A 19,107-nucleotide genomic window follows, 5' to 3' on the forward strand; every position below is an offset into this window, starting at 1 on the left:
GTTAAGGAAGGACCCACAAAGGGAACTCGTAGTAGGGCGGTAAGGGTTTAACGGTCCCGGTCTCGTTACCGATGACCATTAACCCTTACCGCCCTACTCGGAATGAGGCCTAATGTCCAATAATCAGATTTGTAAGGCGCCAGTTGGCCTGGGAAGCCAAAAGTAGCTCCTGGCAGCTGTTGGTTTCAAAAAAAGTAAAAAAAAAAATGTCATTGGGGTTTCCCCCCAAACTTCCTTTCCCTACACTAGTCCCCCTACCCCAGGCCACTCCCCACCCGTTTTAACCCACTTACACTCCCTCGCCCCCATATAATTCGATGAGTTTTTTCGTCAGAATTCTGTTGAAGTAAAGTACTTCGGCAGAATTCCTGTCGAAAAAATTACTGGATACCCAAGTACGTATTTAAACTGTGGCAATTCCATGGGTTAATAGCTTACCCATAAACCAAGTTTTCTTTACTGACTCGGCCAACAGGAGGATCACCCTTCCCCTACATACATAGCTACCTGTGTCACAAGAGTTAAATCAAAAATAGTGATAATACAAGTAACACTATGGGCCTCATTACGAGTAGCCCGGTAAAAGCGGGTTCATTACCGGCATGCCGGAATGAGCGGGTCCGTGCTCGTATGAACCCGCTAATAGCGGGTGATTACGAGTGCGCGAGCACGCGCGGTCCCCCATGCCGGTAATGGCAATACCGCCATGCAGCTAAAGGCCCTCCAATCCCCCTATATCGGCATCGCGGGACCCACCGATAGCGGTACCGCCTCATACCAATCCCTAAATACCGGCACAGTAATACCACCATGGTAATACCGTGTTCGCAAAAAACAGACCCGGAAATTACGTCATCAAGCAGGAACGGGAAATGGGCCGGCGGTCATCTTTAAAAACACAATCCATTGCCACCCTCCCAAACCACCAGTCGATACTCGGAGAGCACAGTGGAAATCCATAGAGAATGTCAAAGGCTACCAGGAAGACCACCCCCCGGCTGCGTAAACGGCGTTACTCAGACGCAGAGCTCACCATGTTAGCGGACACTCTTGCTGCACATGCAGACACAATACAATCCCACGACAAGAAGCGGGAGGTGCAGCAACCAAAGAAGCAAATCTGGCAGGAGGTAGCACGCAAGGTATCAGCCGTAGGTACCACCCCACGCAGGTTGAGGGACTGCAGGAAGCGGTGGGATGACCTCCGGTTGAGGGTACGCAATATCATGGCCAGCAATCGGAGGGAGGCCATGGCCACAGGCGGGGGTGCCCACCCCCCTGCCAAATTGATGCCCGGGGAGGAGACGGCCAGCAGATTCATCAGTCCTGAGTCCATCGAGGGATTATGCGAGACGGAGACGGGTGCGGCATCAACCGCGGAAGGAGGTGAGTGACCCTGCAGATCCCTGTAGGGGAGACCATGACTTAGCACAAGTGAAGTGATAGAGAGTCTAGGCAAGGTAATGCATGTCCCAACACCCACATGACCATATCCAAATACAGATGGCAGGTCAAACACTGCCACACTGAAATGTATGCTGAGTGCCAATTCCCATAACCAACACACCTGGAGCTTGCCCATGTGATACATCACACAAACCCAAAATCAACGGCATGCCACCTGCCATGCAGTGAATGCTAACATGCCCCCTCTGAATACCCTGCGTGACACACCTGTAAGACATGAAAGCATGATAAAATGAATAATGAACAGCACCATCTCATGCCTCTGCCATGTCACACCATCACTGATGCCCTGCGTCTCTTCTACCCCCCCAGGCACTGATGAGGAAGAAGCAACCCAGGAGACAACTGCGAGGGCATCCACCTCTCACCCTAAGAAGAGGGCAACCACCATCACCACCTCTGCTGGAGGCAAGTAGGCCACACCCACACCTGTCCAAGGGGAGTCCCTGGAAGCACCCGCCTCCACTGGGGAAGAACTTGATGCCAGTGTGGAGCCTGAGGGAGACACCGAGGTGACATGCCCAGCCACACCGAGCCCCGTGCCCACCCCCTCGCCCCAACACCTGCAGTCACCCACCTGCAGTGAAGCTGATCCCTGCTTCTGTGACTGTGACTTACCCACCTCTGAGGAGTACAGTCCCGAAAATGCCATCCACGTGACTGCACAACCCACCACTCCAGCCCCCTCCAGAACCCTGGAGACACGATTGTCGATGGTGGAGGCCCAACAGGAGGCCATGTTAGACCTACTCTGCCAGTACATAGTGGACGGGGAGGAAACCAGGCGGGGTATTGCCACAGCAATTGCGGGGACCACAGCAGCCATCGAAGCCAACACAGCCGCTGTCAATGCATCGGCTCGGCTAATGAGGGACTGCCTGGGGCGGTGACACAGGTGCTGACCTCAATGCTGCTTCATATGCAGCGGCCACGGCTTGAAGGAGGTGTGGAACCTGCCAGCGAATCACCTACTACCTCCACACCAGCTTTATCTGTCCCCACCAGCCCAGTGTGCCACACACGTAGGAGTGCAAGGCACACTGAAATGCCTCCTCTGGACAGAAAGAAGTCCCGGAAGTAGTGTGGGGGGACAATGGTCGTGGGACACAAGGTTGGGGGTGAAGGGGTGCATCTTGTGGAGTCTATTGGGGGTGTTGGTGTTTGTTGGGGGGTCTGGGAGTTTGGGAGGTCTGGGAGTTTGTTGGGGGGTTGGGGAGTTTGTTGGGGGGTTCTGGGAGTTTGTTCAGGGGGGTCCTGGGAGTTTGTTCGGGGGGGTCTGGGAGTTTGTTGGGGGGGTTTGGGAGGGGGGAGTGGGCACATTTTTGCTGTTGTAAATAATACACACGTTGTGATTAGAAAAATCCATGGCTGGACATTGTTATTTTCGTGTGCATCCATTTAATGTGTTACAGTGTTCAGTGCCCAACTCCCAACATTCCCTGGTGCATGTCCACATTGGCCCAGTGTCTGACTGACACATGTCTTTCACAGTCCCTGTGTTTCAGAAGTATTCGTGAATTAGTGCTTGGCGTACACCATGGCCATCCCGTGCATCACGTACTGGCAGGGGGGCTACTTCACCTCCGTCTCCATCCTCATCATCCTCACCCGGGCCATGCATGTCAATGTCAGGTGGCAGTGGTACATTTCTCCGGACGCACATGTTGTGCAGCATGACACAGGCCATGGTGATCTTTGCCACCTTCTCAGGCCTATATAGGAGTGCCCCACCAGACCTGCTGAGGCAGCGGAACCGCGCCTTCAACAGGCCAAAGGTCTGCTCAATCACAACACGGGTATGGGTGTGCACACGATTGTACTCCTCCTCATGGCTGTTCTGGGGGTTCCGCACAGGGGTGAGTAGCCACGGCCTCAAGGGATATCCTCCATCACATGCAAGCAGATAAAAATAGGTGTGTGTCACTCTGAACTGCCACCTTCAGGGAGCACAGTCATGGCGGCAGCTATTTGGTGTGGGCATGCACATGTCCCTGTACGCATGCAAAAATGTTACCTAGATGCAATCTATACTGTCATGAGGTGTGGTAGTCTGGATGGCGTTCAATAGATGATGCAGGGTGTAATCATGCATGCTGAGGCAGATGTGCAGTGCTATTGCAACAATGTTTAGCCCCCAATGCATGCTGTTCATTCTCCACTATGCATGGTCACACTGACCACATTGCCACAGTTGCCATCCTGTTCATTCATACATTGCTTGCCATCACCATGGTGGCCTGGTTGTCCCTCTTACTTGTTGACATCGATATGCATTATTTGTGATATGTGGCCCAGTGATGTGTCATGTTCCGTTTGAATGGTTCAGGTCAGGAGTGTTTAGCTCTGCATGCATTCTCCAATCACTGGCTATTGCCAACCAGGTGCAGTATTCCCCCCTCCTTTCCCAACCAGATGCATTATTCCCCCCCTTTCCCACCCAGGTGCAGTATTCCCCCCTCTTTCTCACCCAGGTGCAGTATTCCCCCCCCCTTATGCATCCCCACACATCAGTGCCTCGAAGCACTGCCATGGGACGGTTGTGCAACTCACCAAGCAGCCAGGCACGTGGTCCAGCATGTCGCTCCATGTGATGGGGTAGCGTGGAGTTATGCAGTACCATGGCATCATGTGTTGATCCAGGAAACTGGGCACAGCAATGTGTGATGATCTTGCTGGAGTCACATACCATTTGCACATTGATGGAGTGGTATTGCTTGCGATTGCGGTACACCGCCTCTATGGCATGGGGGACTACCAATTCCACATGGGTGCAGTCGAGTGCACCGACACAATTGGGCATGCATGCCAGTGCATGGAAGCCTACTTTGGTGTCTGCTATCTCCTGGGCAGTCCGTGGTAGGGATATGTGGCTACTTGCGTGCTTCAGGAGGGCATTCAGCACTTGGTTCAACATGCGTGAAAATAGTGGCTGTGAAATGCCATGCAGCTGGCCCACTGTGTGTTGGTAGGTGCCTGTGGCGAGTAAGTGTAGCACAGACACCACCTTTATGTCGTTTTGTATCATGTCCACTATGGTGGTGATGGTGTCATGGTCCAACCGGTACAGGGTGTGGATCTGCTCAGGGGTTAGGTTGAAAGGTCTGGGTCTGGTGCGAGGGATTGGTGGTTGCCTACGAGGCACTGCTGCCTGCGCTAGTGGTAATTGCTGGGCCTGTCCCACCCTCCTTCTCCTCTGCGTCTCCTCTGTGCTGCCTGTTGTTGCTGCTGTAGTTGTTGTTGTTGCTGTTGTTGCTGTAGTTGTAGCAGAATGGGCATGTCCTCCAGCGCCATGATTGCAACAGCTAGTAGTAGCATTTTGGTGTTGGAAGGGGTGTGGTGTGTGGGTGTGCTCATTTTATACTGGCCCAGCCCCCATTGACTCCACCTGTGGGGATTGTGTGCACCTGTGGCGGTTGCCTTTTATCCTGATTGCTGTTTGCGGGTGGTCCGCGATGCCTGTATGGCCGGCATTGTGCAGCCCGTGATTACCGGCTTCGCGATGCCGGTATTTGCATTTCTGCGGCGTGGGTTGGGATGTCCCCCTGTTACCGGCATGGCGGTATTTGCTCCCTGAAGGGGCGCGTGTACGCGCCTATGACGCTATTAGCGGCACCTTTATTTAGGGTGCCGCTAATACCGGGTTTGCGGGTCAGAATACAACGGAGCGGTAAACGATGCCAGTATTACCATACCGGCATCGTTTTTGCCTTACCGCCAACCTCGTAATGAGGCCCCATGTGTTCATTCATGGCTTCACGTGAGATTCCTCCTGCTTTTAATGGGCGGAAGAAAAGACGCTATTGTTTCTCAATTTAATGGTACTCAATTCATTAACCTGGATGGATGAAGCTGAGGCCGCGGCTCAGCCCGGGTGAGTATTCAAACTTGCAAAGTGCACGCTTGCTCAACGTCAGGGGTGAGTGCTTAACTTATTCCCTATATGCCTGGTGTAAAGTAGCTGCATGTTTTAAGGCAAACTGTAGAGGATGAGCTCTAGGCATGCATTGATTACATTAGCTCAATTAGGCCGAAAGTAAAACATGTGGATTCCATGAGCATTAGCACCACCACTCATTGTGAGGCATATCTACAGGAAGATTGCTTACAGTCTATTTACTTGCCTACCAGCAATAGACACATTTACGCTACCAAAGTGTTCTTCTAAATAATTCAATATAGTGAACGCCACTTTTTCAAATGTCCGCTGTCTAAGCACTTGATTGTCTTTTGTTCAGCCACCAACCAACCATTTTCAAGGCTGCCAGCCTCCGGTGCCTCTATTCTCTATTAGGGCCATCCTCATTGGTCACACTGCATTGTAAGGGGACACAGATTGGCATTAGCATTTTGAGTGAGCCATCAGAACGTTTGGTTGGGAATGTAAGAAATCTTTGTGCGGCCCAGAATAACTGTTATCTAAAGGTCTGAGAAATTCTGTTCTATTCCTCTTCCCTTTCTTAACCTTCTGAGAATTAGAGAGGATTGTCTTATACTTATAACCAACAGTATTCTGGAACTACAGCTCCCAGCCTGCTCTGTGTAGCCCCGTTTTGTTGTCCTGATTAAAGTCCCACTGGGCTGAATGTGGCAATAAGCCCCAAGACAGCGGGCCAAGACCTCCCCCGGTAATATCCCCGGGGCCTTACTGTGGGTGGTATTGGCCCACTGTTGAGGGGCTTATAGGCATTAATACCCCGGCCCGTGAGACCGGTGTACTAATGGCATATTTTTCTGTTCCGAAACGCTGCTATGTTTCGGAACAGAAAAAAAAGTCAAATAAAATGGCCGCCGGGAAAGGGAAAACATAGTCCGTTTTCCCTTTCCATGGTGGTCATCAGGAGCGGACGCGCTGGGAACAGAAGTGGTCCCATCGCATTCGCTCCCGGGAAAAGAAGAAAAAAGAAGGTAAGTGGGGTTGGGAGGGAGGGAAGGGGATAGCTTGCAAGGGAGGGGAGGTGAAGGGAAAAAAAAGTACCTGAGTTCCCAGTGGGGGACAAAGGCAGCCTCCAGCCGTTTCGAGCCTCCTCATTGGCTAAGGGGCTGCCACGCCCCCCGCCGGGAACAAACGCAGGCACGTGGACGCACGTCCGCTGGGTACAAATGGCTAATAGACACCTTTGCCCATCAAACACCAGAATAGACTATGAAAATCTTTGGATTTTTCCAAATGTGTGAATGGTCATTATAAATGTAATTACTACAAGTCAATGCCACATAGGCTAAGGTTTGTAGGGAAAACCTAGAGTGCAAGTATTTGTATTTATCGTCAAAAGCTGTACAAAATTAGCAAAAACGGTACAATAATGAATGATGCAATGACCCACCAGTAGAAAATCAGGGATTAGTGACGCAATTCAATTATTTAAAATTGCAGAAAAGAAGTGCGCTTTGAGATTAACTTGGAAAGTTTACAATGAGAAGGCAGAGCAGATAGAGAAAGGAAGAGAATTCTAGTGCTTGGGAAAAAGTGTATGCATGGCGGAAGTGGATGCAGAAGTGGTCTGTGATGTCTGCAGGCTCTACTTGACTTGTTGCTGGCGAGTCTTGGCGAGTCTGTCTACCCTGTCTGCTACCGTGAGAAGCGGGCTCAACACAGTTTAAAAAATAAGACTCTGCATGGAAGTGAATGCAGAAGTGGCCTGCGGCACTCTGTCCGTTTTCAGGTGAGATAATATCGGCCACTGCACGTTTCCTTTATATTTGACATTGCCTCATCTGGATACCCGCTACCTAGATTACTTATTTTTCATCCTACCTTTAATGTCTGTTTTTGGCTCATGTTAAAGAACCTCATACCCAAATGAACTTTTACTCGCTATGAAGTGGCGCGAGGCTGACCTTAGAAAATAAACAAGATTTGTGCCCAACTTCCCAGACATGTTTATTCCTAAAGCCAAACCACGTTGTGAAGCCGAAGGTGCAGTGATTGATCTCTCACTGACAGACACAGCCTTATTAAACGTAACAAGTGCGGGCAATGATGCCTCTGTTCTTGAAGCGAAATGAGAAAACCGCACTGAAACCTTTTTACAACATGCTTCGGATGCCAGTCGCAGTTCTTTTTCTGCGCAAGTCCATCAGATTGCTGATTCAAATCTATCTCAATCTCCTCCTCTGTTCACTGCGGACTCTTCCTCAATTGAGGTTTCTGCCTTTCAGATTGACCACTCCTCTCAGGCTCGTGTTTTTAATTCCTGAGGTTTCTCTAATAATGCATACCTCTACATGAGATCCCTAATACCCCTGCATTAGCTCTACATGCCTTAAACTTTATCCTCTCTCAAATGGCCAACACTCACAAAATCATTGCAGAGGAATTTTGCGATCAGTGCTTAATTCTCAATGATATGGCAGCTAAAATAGCTTTTTTGCAGGGTTTTATTTATGGCAAGGTTGAGCATCGGTTTACAATGATAGAGGGGGCAACGGTTGATGCCCCTCAGTCCTTGTTCGCCCTCAGGTCAGCCTACCCTGCAGCTGACATCCCTCCCTCAACACACCAGAAAAATTGTGTGTTAGAGTTACTCACAGAACCCCAGACAGATATAGCAGGTAGGGTGTACTATCATGAAAGTCTAAAAATAAGAAAAATGCCAGGAAACAAAGATCAAGGGGCTCGTGTTAATTCCATAGGAACCTGTGGCATGATAACTGCTCATTTACAAAATGTGACAAGTGTACTTGTGAGTCTACTACACCAACACCCACAGCAGAAGGCAAGGCCTTAACAGAGTCATCTATAAATAGCGCTTTGAAGAAAATTCCATCAAGGAATTCTAAGCGCAAAAGCAAACATTTTGAGAAATCTGCTAAACCCGGCAAAGGGGGGCCAATGGACACATTTCTTAAAACATTGTCATTAAATACAGAAGTTTTGGACCTCAGCATTTTAACAGTTCACTCAGAAATGGAGCGCATAGGGGAGCTGGCGGATCAAAACACAGTAATGGTGGGGGTAGCTTTCTTCTACAACCATGTTGGTAAATGCTTTGGAGGACTCTGTAGAAAATCAGCCACCTATTCCTGCCCCTCGGTACACCCTTAATTAAATTTCTAGAATCTTGCCACAGGCTCCCATTTTTACCCCCTGTGGCCTGGCCATCTCTAAGCCTAAACTCTTGCCCTTAACAACTTCTCCAACGGGCTCAAGCAGAAGTTATAACCAAGCAAACCTAAAACAGGGTCAGATTGATGCGAGAATAGCTGTCAGTGTGAACTCTCGTGTTCCTCATATGGAAGATTTGATGGCTAGTATTAATCCCAATTAAAATCTTCCCTCTGACCTGGCCTTCCTCACCATGGAGGAAAAAAGGAGGGCTTTGAGTAATATAGCAGCAGTTCTACCAGGGCACGACTACCAATTACTCATTGCAACTTCTCACTTGCTATCACATGCTCAACGATTTAAGGAAAAAGATCTGCCAAAGATAATTAATCCCCGTACCCTCCAGAGGAAAAGCAAAGGCTCTCCCCCTAGCCGTACATTGGAATACAGACCTCGGAATGTAGAAGATATAAACATCGACTTACCTCGAGTCGTGGGTCGAATCAAGATTAAGGAGTTATAGACGCAAAGAAAAGACAAGGGACGAACATAATCTTCTCGGAAGATCATATTCTGATTTTGAAGCAGGTCTTTGTGACCACAGAGATTTATCCTTTAAACTGAAGCCACATAATGGCTCTGTTTTGACAAATACCCAATCATTGTTTGTTATCCTCAAGAGTCATTGCTCAGGTTTAATTTATCATGAAGGTAGACTGGACCTGGTCAAACTATATTTTTTCTCTTGAATGATCAGATTGCTGGTCTACTCTGAGCTGGAGTCACTTCTCTCAATGGGTTACAATGTAGTACAATCTCTGCAACTAGAAAACAATAAGAAATTGTCTGGGAGAGAACCTGTTCCAGATTATTCTGTCCTACCAACAGAGGCTGTTAATGTGGCTCCCTCACAATTGTTCATGGTAAACTTTAATACCATCGAGTGAAACACCAGAAAGGTTTTTTACCAGATCTCATCGAAACCAGTGTCAATTTACCATTGGAATTCTATTCTATCAGCCCTTCATGGTGGAGAATTGGACCAATCAAGGTAAATTGAACAGAAGTAACACTGATGGCTTCCTAGAACTGCAGAGGGTGTAGCTTTCTGGTGTCGGATTTTGACTGCTTGCTGGCTTATTCCTTGTTATGCTTACAGGAGATGTGCCCCAACCAGCTTTGCTATTTTGGACAGCTACACGGTTGTTCACAAAGAGGCAATACAGGGTTCATGTGGTCGCCCCGCAGGAGGGCTACTTTGGGCCTCATTACACGGTAGGCGGTGAGCCATGGCGCTATTAGCTATTAGCGCCATGGCTCATGCCGGTAAAATACCAGCACCGCCTTGGTGGAAAGGGGATTTACCGCCCCATTCCAAGGTTGGAGGGGCGGTAAATCCCCCTTCCACCATTGCCCTTCCACATTCCCATTTCTGCCCCATAGGGCTCTATGGGAATGGGGAAGGCGCTAATTACGGCACCACAATTTTGCGGTGCCGTAATTAGCTCCGAGGTCCCTTAGCGGGTTGGATTTTAACGCCTGCAAAAAGCAGGCGTTAAATCCCCCAACCCGCAAAGGGACCTCGTAGTAAGGCGGTAAGGATTTACCGGTACCGGTAAATCCTTACCGCCATCCGTGTAATGAGGCCCTTTGTGCTTTAAAACATGGGGCGGGACTTATGATGCATAAGGTTGAAACCAATAGGAGGGACATTTAATTGGTGAAGTTTCTGTCTCTTCTTCTATTGTAGGACGTGATGTACTAAGCCCTTAGTGCTATGTGTTTAATGTTTATTTTAACTCACATTCTGGGAATGTAGAAATGTTTATGAATGTTTTATCTTCCCTTATATTAGATGCACTGGAAGTCACACTTATTGACATCATTGTTTTATGGGATTTTAACAGTGAATGTCTGGATCCTAAAAGGAATAGGGAAACAAATAGATCCATTATATCCTGCCAGGCAAGATCAAGAGGCAAACAGATTAGAAAGGAATTAAAATCATGCGACCTATCATTGCTAAATATAAATTTGTTGAATGATATTCCTCCCCAATGTACATAGAAGCATTGTCCTCTAAAGTCAACACTGGACTATGGGCCTCATTACGAGTTTGGAGGTAGCCATGCCACTATTTGCGGCATGGCTGCCTCCAAACTCGGGTCCGGGTTCCTTGAATGAGGAATTACTGGGCATTTCCAACCTTGGAGGACCCGGTAATTCCTCATTCAATTTACCCATCCCCATTCCCATTTGAGCCCCCATGGGGCTCAAATGGGAATGTTGAGGGAGCTAACAACGGGCCCGTTATTAGCTCCCTGGTTCTTTAGCGGCTCCCACTAAGGGCGCCTGGTAAAACCAGCCGCCCTTAGCGGGACCAGCTAAAGGACCTCGTAATGCAGCGGTAAGGGGTTAACGGCACCGGCACTCTTACCGGCGCCATTAACCCCTTACCGCCAGCCTCGGAATGAGGCCCTATATATTCTTGTCTAAAGATTTGTACTGTAAATGTACTAAGTTAAATATCATGAACATGAAGTCCAGTGATCATAGTCTGTTAGCCTTTGACATAGAATTGAATATTTCATTAGCTCAAAATCCGCAAGTAATAATTGTGGTTGATGTTAATTTAAGAAACCATTCTTTAGTGTGGAGACCAGGACTAGCTCTATGATTTAACAAATCCATCTTAAACATGGGGGCCCATGGTGATGGATTACTGCCGAGCTCTTCTACTTATGACAGAGCGATGCAATCTGCTCTTTGTAATTTGTACGTATATAAAATACAATGTTCGCAGGCCATAGAAAATATAATTGCCTATGGTCATAAGTATGACTAACATGTTGCGGAGAAAAAGCGGATATTGAACAGATCATTGAGATCTTTACAAAAAGTTTCTGACAAAAATCGTTCTAAAAGTAATTATACTGATCAGGCAAAAGTTCTTAAAAATAACTATAAAAGCTGGGTAAAGGGATATTGATTTGCTCCATATATTGCTGATGCTGAAGCTATGTTAAGTAACATCATCTGTAAAGATACATGTGCATTTTGGAGGTTGATAAATGAACCACTCTCTTAAAGTTCTGTTCAATCCCAACATATCAAAGCAGAGACTTGGGAGGCACACTTTTCAGAATCGCATGGTGAAAATATTCTAGTCTTAGCTGACCGATTTTATGATGCAACTTGGTCGGAAACCTTGGAGGCATATGTAATGGTAATTAAAAATCTAATTAAAAATAGCAAAGCCTCAAATGCTCCGGGGCCAGATGGTCTGGCGAATGCCGCCTTAAAATCAAACACTAATCTCTGGTCTGCGTTCTTAAGTGTTTTATTTCAGGAGATTCTAAAACCGAACCAATTGCCACCCTCATGGAAGAAAGCCGTGATTGTCGTGATCTACAAGAAGGGTGATAGAATAATCCCATCAAACTATCGTCTGATTTCATTGTTAGACGCTTCCAGCCATTTTTTCAGCACTTATTAAAAAAAACTTCAACTGTGGGCCTTGAATAATGGTTGTATTGACAAATATCAATCCTGTTTTAGACCGGGTGTAAACACTTCACATCGTTGTTTTCCAATCCATCTACTGCAATCTAAAGCTATACGGGAAAAAGGGTGATATACTGCCCTTTTTTTAGACTTCTTGCAAGCTTTGGACCGTGTAAATCATTCTATTCTTTGGCAAAAACTTCATGACCTACGGTGCCCCCATGGCATTATTAGCATGTTAATCGCACTTCACTCGGTAAAGTTAGGATGGATCAGAATGGTAACTACACAAGATGGGTAAATACTCGCTGTGCACTTGGTCAGGGATGTGTGTTGGCCCCTTTTTTATTTAATATGTATCTTAATGACCTGGGTAGGTCCTTGAAAATATTTGTAATTTCCTCCCTGAAATGGGTAAATCTTGTCATAAGTCATCTAGCTTATGCTGATGACATAGGGCCTCATTACGAGATTGGCTATTTGCGCCATGACTGCCACCAATAACGTGTCCGGCACCGGTCTCGTTCAATGGTGACTTACCGGTGTAGTCCGACCTTTACGGGACCGGTAAGTCCCCATTGAAAAAGCCATTCCGCATTCCCATTTGAGCCCCCATAGGGCTCAATGGGAATATGGGAGGCGCTAATAACGGTACCGCAAATTGCGGTACCGTTATTAGCTCTGAAGTCCTTTAACGGGTCCCGTCCATAACGCCTGGTCAGACCAGGCGTTAAAGGAGGGACCCGCTAAGGGAACTCGTAGTAGGGCGGTAAGGGATTACCGGCAACGGTCTCCTTACCGGTGCCCGGTATCCCTTTCAGCCCTACTCGTAATGAGGCCCATAGTTTTGTTTGATTTAACTCCATTTGGACTTCAAAGATCTCTCTGCGCTATTAACGCTTACTTCAAAACACTAAATTTGCCCAAAATCAAAATGTGAAATTATTAATTACACAAAAAAAGGAAACACAATTTTAAATGGTTTATTAATCATATAAATTTAGAAATAGTTCCTAGTTTTAAATATTTAGAAGTAGAGATTTTTGGAATAAGATTTGGTTGAACTGACTGAATTAGGATGAAAAATAAGGTACTTTTTAATGCAGTCAAACTATCGGCCTTCGACAAAAAATGTGGACGACTTTCTGATCGCACTGTACTGAAATATTACCACCAAAAAATAATCCCACTCTTACTGTACGGAGCAGACTCAGGTCTATTAACAAATCATTGGGATAGACTGAAATCATTGTTATGGAAGAGGTTGCTTCTGTTACCTAAGGGAACTCTGATAGCAGTAATCTGACATGGGATGGGCCTGATTTTCCCACAGGCACGTGTAGATTGGATGAGGGTACAATTATTGAAAGTAATGTTGCAACCTCTGGAAAACTGTTTGATATCCAAATTACGGCATGTCTTTTTCTCAAACACTTGTAAAATCTTGAGAGATTGGGTGCAGGATTTGTTGAAGATCTTGGGAACCTACAGCCTCGATGTCCGGAATCTTACGGTTCCTTCGATTAATTGTAAAAAGTTAATCTATGAATCCAATTGGATAAAGAATAGAGCCTCAGCTTTGAATTACCATCTTTTTTTTATCATCTAAGTTATGAAATAAGAGCCCTTAGTAGGTTACCTTCCTAACTCAAACAGCACCCTTCCAGAAAGCATATATTTGACATCTTTGTGTTTTAAATTGAATCTGCCGCCAACCAAAAAATTTCTGGGTGCAAAACAGGGCATTCCCCGTCCTGAGCGTGTATCTAGGTACTGTGCGATGAATGTGGAAACTATTCATCACCTTGTAATTGAATGCAAGGATTTGGCTGAACTTCGACACAATCTTTTTATTTTAATCGATATGTTTATCATGCTCGTTTTTCTAAATACAGAAGAGTTCTAGGGAAGAATACTTAATAGTAATGAAACTTCAATAGATATATCAATCCAAAGATTTATCACTATTGCACTCCCCCCACTAATTAAATTAGTTTCCCTTATCAATTGAAATGAATTGTTAATTCTACTACATGAAATTATGAAGATTTTAATTCGTAATATTTTATTTGTGTAATTTGTAACATTTTATCTGTGTCATTTGTAATACCTTTACCTATGTAATCTGTAATATTTTTATCTGTGTTTTCTAGTTGTGATTCTGTTCTTTTATTGCTAAGGTTTTTCGAAGCCATAAGTAATTAAATACAATTTTAAAAAGTATGCATTTGAAAACAACCAACAGAAAGTGAAAGAGTATACAAGCATTGAAGAGGAGGAGAGATATGGACAAGAGACGATGAAATAGAGGAGGGAGGGTGGGAGAGAAAAGAAGACGAACATAGGAGTTATAGACAGAGTGAAGGGGAGATAGGAAATAGAATGGGAAGTGGGAAGTCCAAGAAGAAGGGCTGAGCAATAGTCGATACAAGAAAAATTAAGAAAAGTGATAATATGTTTTCTGGCCGAAAAGGAAAAATAAGGGTCGGCACAGCAGATGTTGTAAACATAGAAATGACAGGAACGAGAAGTTTGTTACATATGAATAGAGAAAGAAAGAGAAGGATCAAGAGTAGAACCTATGTTGCAGGCATAGGATGGAAAAAGAAGTGAAGAAGGGGGAAGAAAGGGAAGGAGGAGAAAAGGTCAGAGGAATGGTAGAGGAGGGAAAAAAGACAAACTAGGATTTAGGAGGATTAAGATAGAAAAAGTGGGAAGCCCTTGAAAGCTGAATTGCAGAAAGACAGTTTGAGACAATAAAATGAAGCAAGTCAGAACAAAAGGAGAAGGAGAACAAGATGTGCTTGTCATCAGCATAGAAATGATAGGAAAGTAGAGGATATTAGAGCAGAGAGAGGAATGGTCTAGTTCACGTACTGAACCTTGGGGGACAGCATAAAAAAGTGAGTGAGAAGGAGAAGTCTTAACCGAGTAAGTGACAGAGTAAGAGTGCTAAGAGAGATAGAAATGGAACCATTTAAGAGCAGCACTTGCAAATCCGAGAGAGGTAGGAGAAGAAAGCAGAACAGAGCAATCCACAGTGTCAGAAGCAGCTGAGAGGTCGAGAAGAATAAGGGCAGAAGAGAGCTTAGAATGATGAGCAGAGAGAAGGAGCGTGCAACATATGAAGAAGAGCTGTCTCGGTAGAGTGGGAAGGGTGATAACGAGATTGGAGGGGGTGCGGTGAGAATGGGGGTCAAGGTAGGATGAGACTTGAGAATAAACAGCACGCTCAAGAAGCTGTGAGAGGAATGGAAGGAGAGAGACAGGGCAGACATTAGCCTGAAGAGAAGGGTCAAGAGAAGGCTTTTTCACATTAGGTAGAATGTGAGCGAAGTATAGGACCTTTGCACTGGACCCAAAAAAAAGAGTGGGTTCATCCTGAGACCTGTGGCTTTGCAGCGGGAAAGAGCCCAACTACTTGGTTGGGTTCTTCAAGTCCTTTCAGATCTGTGGCCACACATAGTGCAGATGAGTCAGGGATTCATTACATATGTGCTGATAATACCATTATACTGGGCCAACGGTGCACAGATATGAACGGCAGAGATCTGCATTGACAACCAGTCTTGTTGCCACCACAGCTTACTGGTGGGGCAATGATGCACCATGGAATTATAATATAGGGGAACTATTGGTTATATCTAAGTTTAAACATAGTCTTTAGCAATCCACCGGTTTCTCATCTCAAAGGTTATGCATCATGCTACAGGCCAACGACGAGTGAGCCCCATGTTTATCCAATGGGTAGCAAATATAGAAACTATCTATTAATGCACTTAGCAGGTCTAACCTTAACCATTTTTCATCATCTCTTTAACAGATTTGTTCCTGCCAGCGAAGAGAACAGGAAAATTGTATCTGCAATTAGACAAGGTAAAGCCACTTGTACGTCTAACGTCAACTAGGCAAGCACCTGGCAGTGCATATTCTAACTAGTGATACCCTCTGCTTCCCTTTAGGGGACATCTCTGAGCTGCTAATATTTGTGAAATTCAAGTTTGCACTTGATGAAGCGGATGATAGAGGATGGTTTCCCCTGCACGAAGCATCTGTGCAGCCAATTCAGCAGATATTAGAAGTAGTTCTGGATGGTAAGTTAGTGCACAAGCAGCAATAAGGAGTTAGTGCAAGCAGCACTATGTGCAAGTGTACGCCAAGGGCATTTTCAAGTGTTTCTGGTTCAGATGTGAGAATGAGTGCATATGTGTTGCTGTAAACTCCAAGATCATGGACTAACACTGGATGCTCACCCTCTTAATTCCTCAAAAAAATGGAGTCCTATGTTCTTCCTGCTGCCTCTCCATATGCTTATCCAGTCCCTACCTACAACTTTCAATATGTGCTTGAAATCTTGGTGTCATCTGTATTTTTCTCCAATATATCTTTTATTTCCCACACTTGCCTCTTCCAAGCATTCAATATTTGTAAAATGTGCTCTATTCTTACCTTCCATGGCTCAAAACATTTAGATCTCATCATTTTCCTTTCTCGCATGTACTATTTTTCTTCTCCCCACCGATGTTCCCTCCTGCTTCTAATCAATGTATCATTCTTCTATTCACCTTATCTTTCAACCTCCCTCTCAACCTCTCATATATGCTTTAAGGGCATTCATGGACTGGACTTCTCTCCCCCATATCTCTTCTCTCATGTCTCTTCTCTCATCATTGATCACCCTCTAGATCTCTTTCTCCTCCTCACACCTTCTGCTGACTGTCCCTCGTCCCCCGTGCTCAGTCCTGCTTCCGCTCATGCTCGCTTCTTTCCCCTACACAATGGATGCACCTTCTATCACTGTTGGATCATCTCCTATACTCTTTTTTCTGCTCTATTTTGAGATCCCACCTTCTCTTGTCTCAACCATCCTAAACTTGCTCGCCCCTAATGATGTACCTATTTTGTTGCTCTCTGTTCAGCTTAGGTGTAAGCGCAATATAAATAAACAAAGTCAAAGGAAAAGAAATGTGTTATGAGTTTTCTGCAAACTGTGTTATAAAGAAGAGGGCAGCATAGAGTAACATGTTTCAGAAAATAATCTATTTGTATCCTCCAATTTTCGTTTGCTCAGAAGGAAGCTAGCCAAGTGCAATCCCACTGGCACTCCATTCTTAAACTGTCACTTGAACAGAAGCAGGGCACAAAGGTTCAGAGTATTCTAGCTTCCCTAAGCATGTGACAATATTTCAATTTAGAGGCGTAGCACATCAGTGATATCATGCTGCAGACTATCTGGAATGTGACAGAACAGCATTCTAAAAGCAAAATAGAAGATCGACCACCATGCCTCTTCAAAGCTCTGAACAATATCAAGATGGCTTAAGAGAGGAACATACGTTCTCTGGGCTGACAAATGTGCCCTTGGAGCCTGGTTGGCTAGGTCACACTATTCTGTAAGATGGGCTCCAGCTTGATGATTTTCAGTGGGCTGCAAAGTGGCAGACACACATTATGCCACTGCTTCTTGCAGGTTGGCCACAACACACACTGCCACACTGGACTACATCCTCTACTCTCCCCAGACATCCTAAAACAATCGCCTCTTCTCATACCTACTTCCTACTCTAATGATATCATCCGAGCCTCCATTATTAAGCAATTGATGGGCCTAGCTCTCAATGCACTACTCAGCATCATTAATGCCCGCTCAGAAGAGTCATTCCCAGATACCATCAAGACTGGTCTCATATGACCGCTTTTTAAAAAAACGACCCTAGACCCAGACGACCTGGCCAACTACAAGGCCATTAGGAACCTCCTGTTTATTGGCAAAATCATGGAAAAAGTAGTCTCTACACAACTACCTGCCAGAATGATCAACTACACCTCCTAAATGACTATCAGTCTGGGTTCCGTTCCAAGTGTAGCAGAGACGGCCACCATACAGGTGGTTGATGATGCCCTCCAAATCTTGCTTAAGGGCGACTCATACATCTTCGTCCTCCTTGACCTCTCAGCTGCATTTGACACAGGCGACCACTGAATCCTTCTCTCTGTTTTTGCCGACAGAATGGGATTCTCTGGCACTGTCCTGAATTGGTTTACATGCTACCTCTCGGGCAGACACCAGGTGGTCCAGATGAACATGTTGCATTCTAACCGACTCTGAGTTTCCTGCAGAATTCCCCAAGGCTCCATCCTCCCACTGATCCTTTTTTAATCTTTACATGGAGCCAGTGGGTTCACTCCCCAAAAAGAACAATATAGCTATCCACCAATACGCGGACGATACTCAGTTGTACATGGGAATAAAAAAGACAACAGGGTATCAGATATCTCTGCGATTACCTATCCTGTCCTGGATGTCGGCTGCCTACCTCGAACTTAATCCACCAAGACCAAATTCATCCTCATCAGTTCCCCCACTAAACAGCAACTTGCCCAACAATGGCTTCATGGCTTAATGATTTGCACCTAGAAGGCTTTAATATGAAACTGAATCCAGGAAAATCTTTAGGCTCCCCCATTGGCAGCAGCCTTTCCTTCCAGAAACACAGAGCCAAGAAGGCACAAACAGCCTCGCTCCAAATGTCACCCCTTCACCAAATCAAACCCGTTCTCCCGCCGCAGGACCTCCAGACCATAGTTGAGGCTATTGTGGTCTCACACATCAAGTATGGAAATGCCCTCCTGATAAGGGTCCCAGTCACCTACTTGGCTCCGCTAAAAGCAGTCCACCACGCTGCAGCATGTCTTATTATAGTTGTGCGGAAATTTGATTGAATCGCTCCCATTGCACGCAAACTATATGAGCTTCCTCTCCAGACCAGGATACAGTTCAAGGCTGCATATATCATCTACAAAGCAGTCAGAGTAGCATACCTGGCAGCTAAGATCCACATATCTGGTGGCACCTGCTGCTTGCGCAGAAAATCGACCAACATGCTTGGATCACAACTAGTAATCAAAAAGAGGACCCGCAAATAATCCTTCTCTTGTCTCTCACCCACCCTCTGGAAATTGATACGAGTATCGACTTGGAATGCCCCCACAATTTTACAATTTTACAAATCTGTCAAATGGTGGTCCCTGTGGTCATATAATACTTTTCAGATTCTCTAATGGGTGTTTATAGAGCAAAAACATAGAGT

At 45.7% G+C, this 19,107-nt stretch overlaps 1 protein-coding gene across 3 annotated transcripts in view; it reads left to right on the forward strand.

Annotated features, from left to right (window-relative positions):
* ASB15 (ankyrin repeat and SOCS box containing 15) overlaps window positions 1–19,107 on the forward strand; it is a 465,607-nt gene that overhangs the window by 156,517 nt on the left and 289,983 nt on the right. For all 3 annotated transcript variants that reach the window (XM_069629105.1, XM_069629106.1, XM_069629107.1), the window contains exons 3-4: window positions 15,840–15,892; window positions 15,979–16,110. In XM_069629105.1, the coding sequence (XP_069485206.1) occupies window positions 15,840–15,892; window positions 15,979–16,110 (185 nt within the window). The remainder of the gene's footprint in view (window positions 1–15,839; window positions 15,893–15,978; window positions 16,111–19,107) is intronic.

Source organism: Ambystoma mexicanum, chromosome 12 (assembly GCF_040938575.1).
Source record: "Ambystoma mexicanum isolate Mex_15411 chromosome 12, UKY_AmexF1_1, whole genome shotgun sequence".
In the NCBI taxonomy this organism is placed as follows: Eukaryota; Metazoa; Chordata; class Amphibia; order Caudata; family Ambystomatidae; genus Ambystoma; species Ambystoma mexicanum.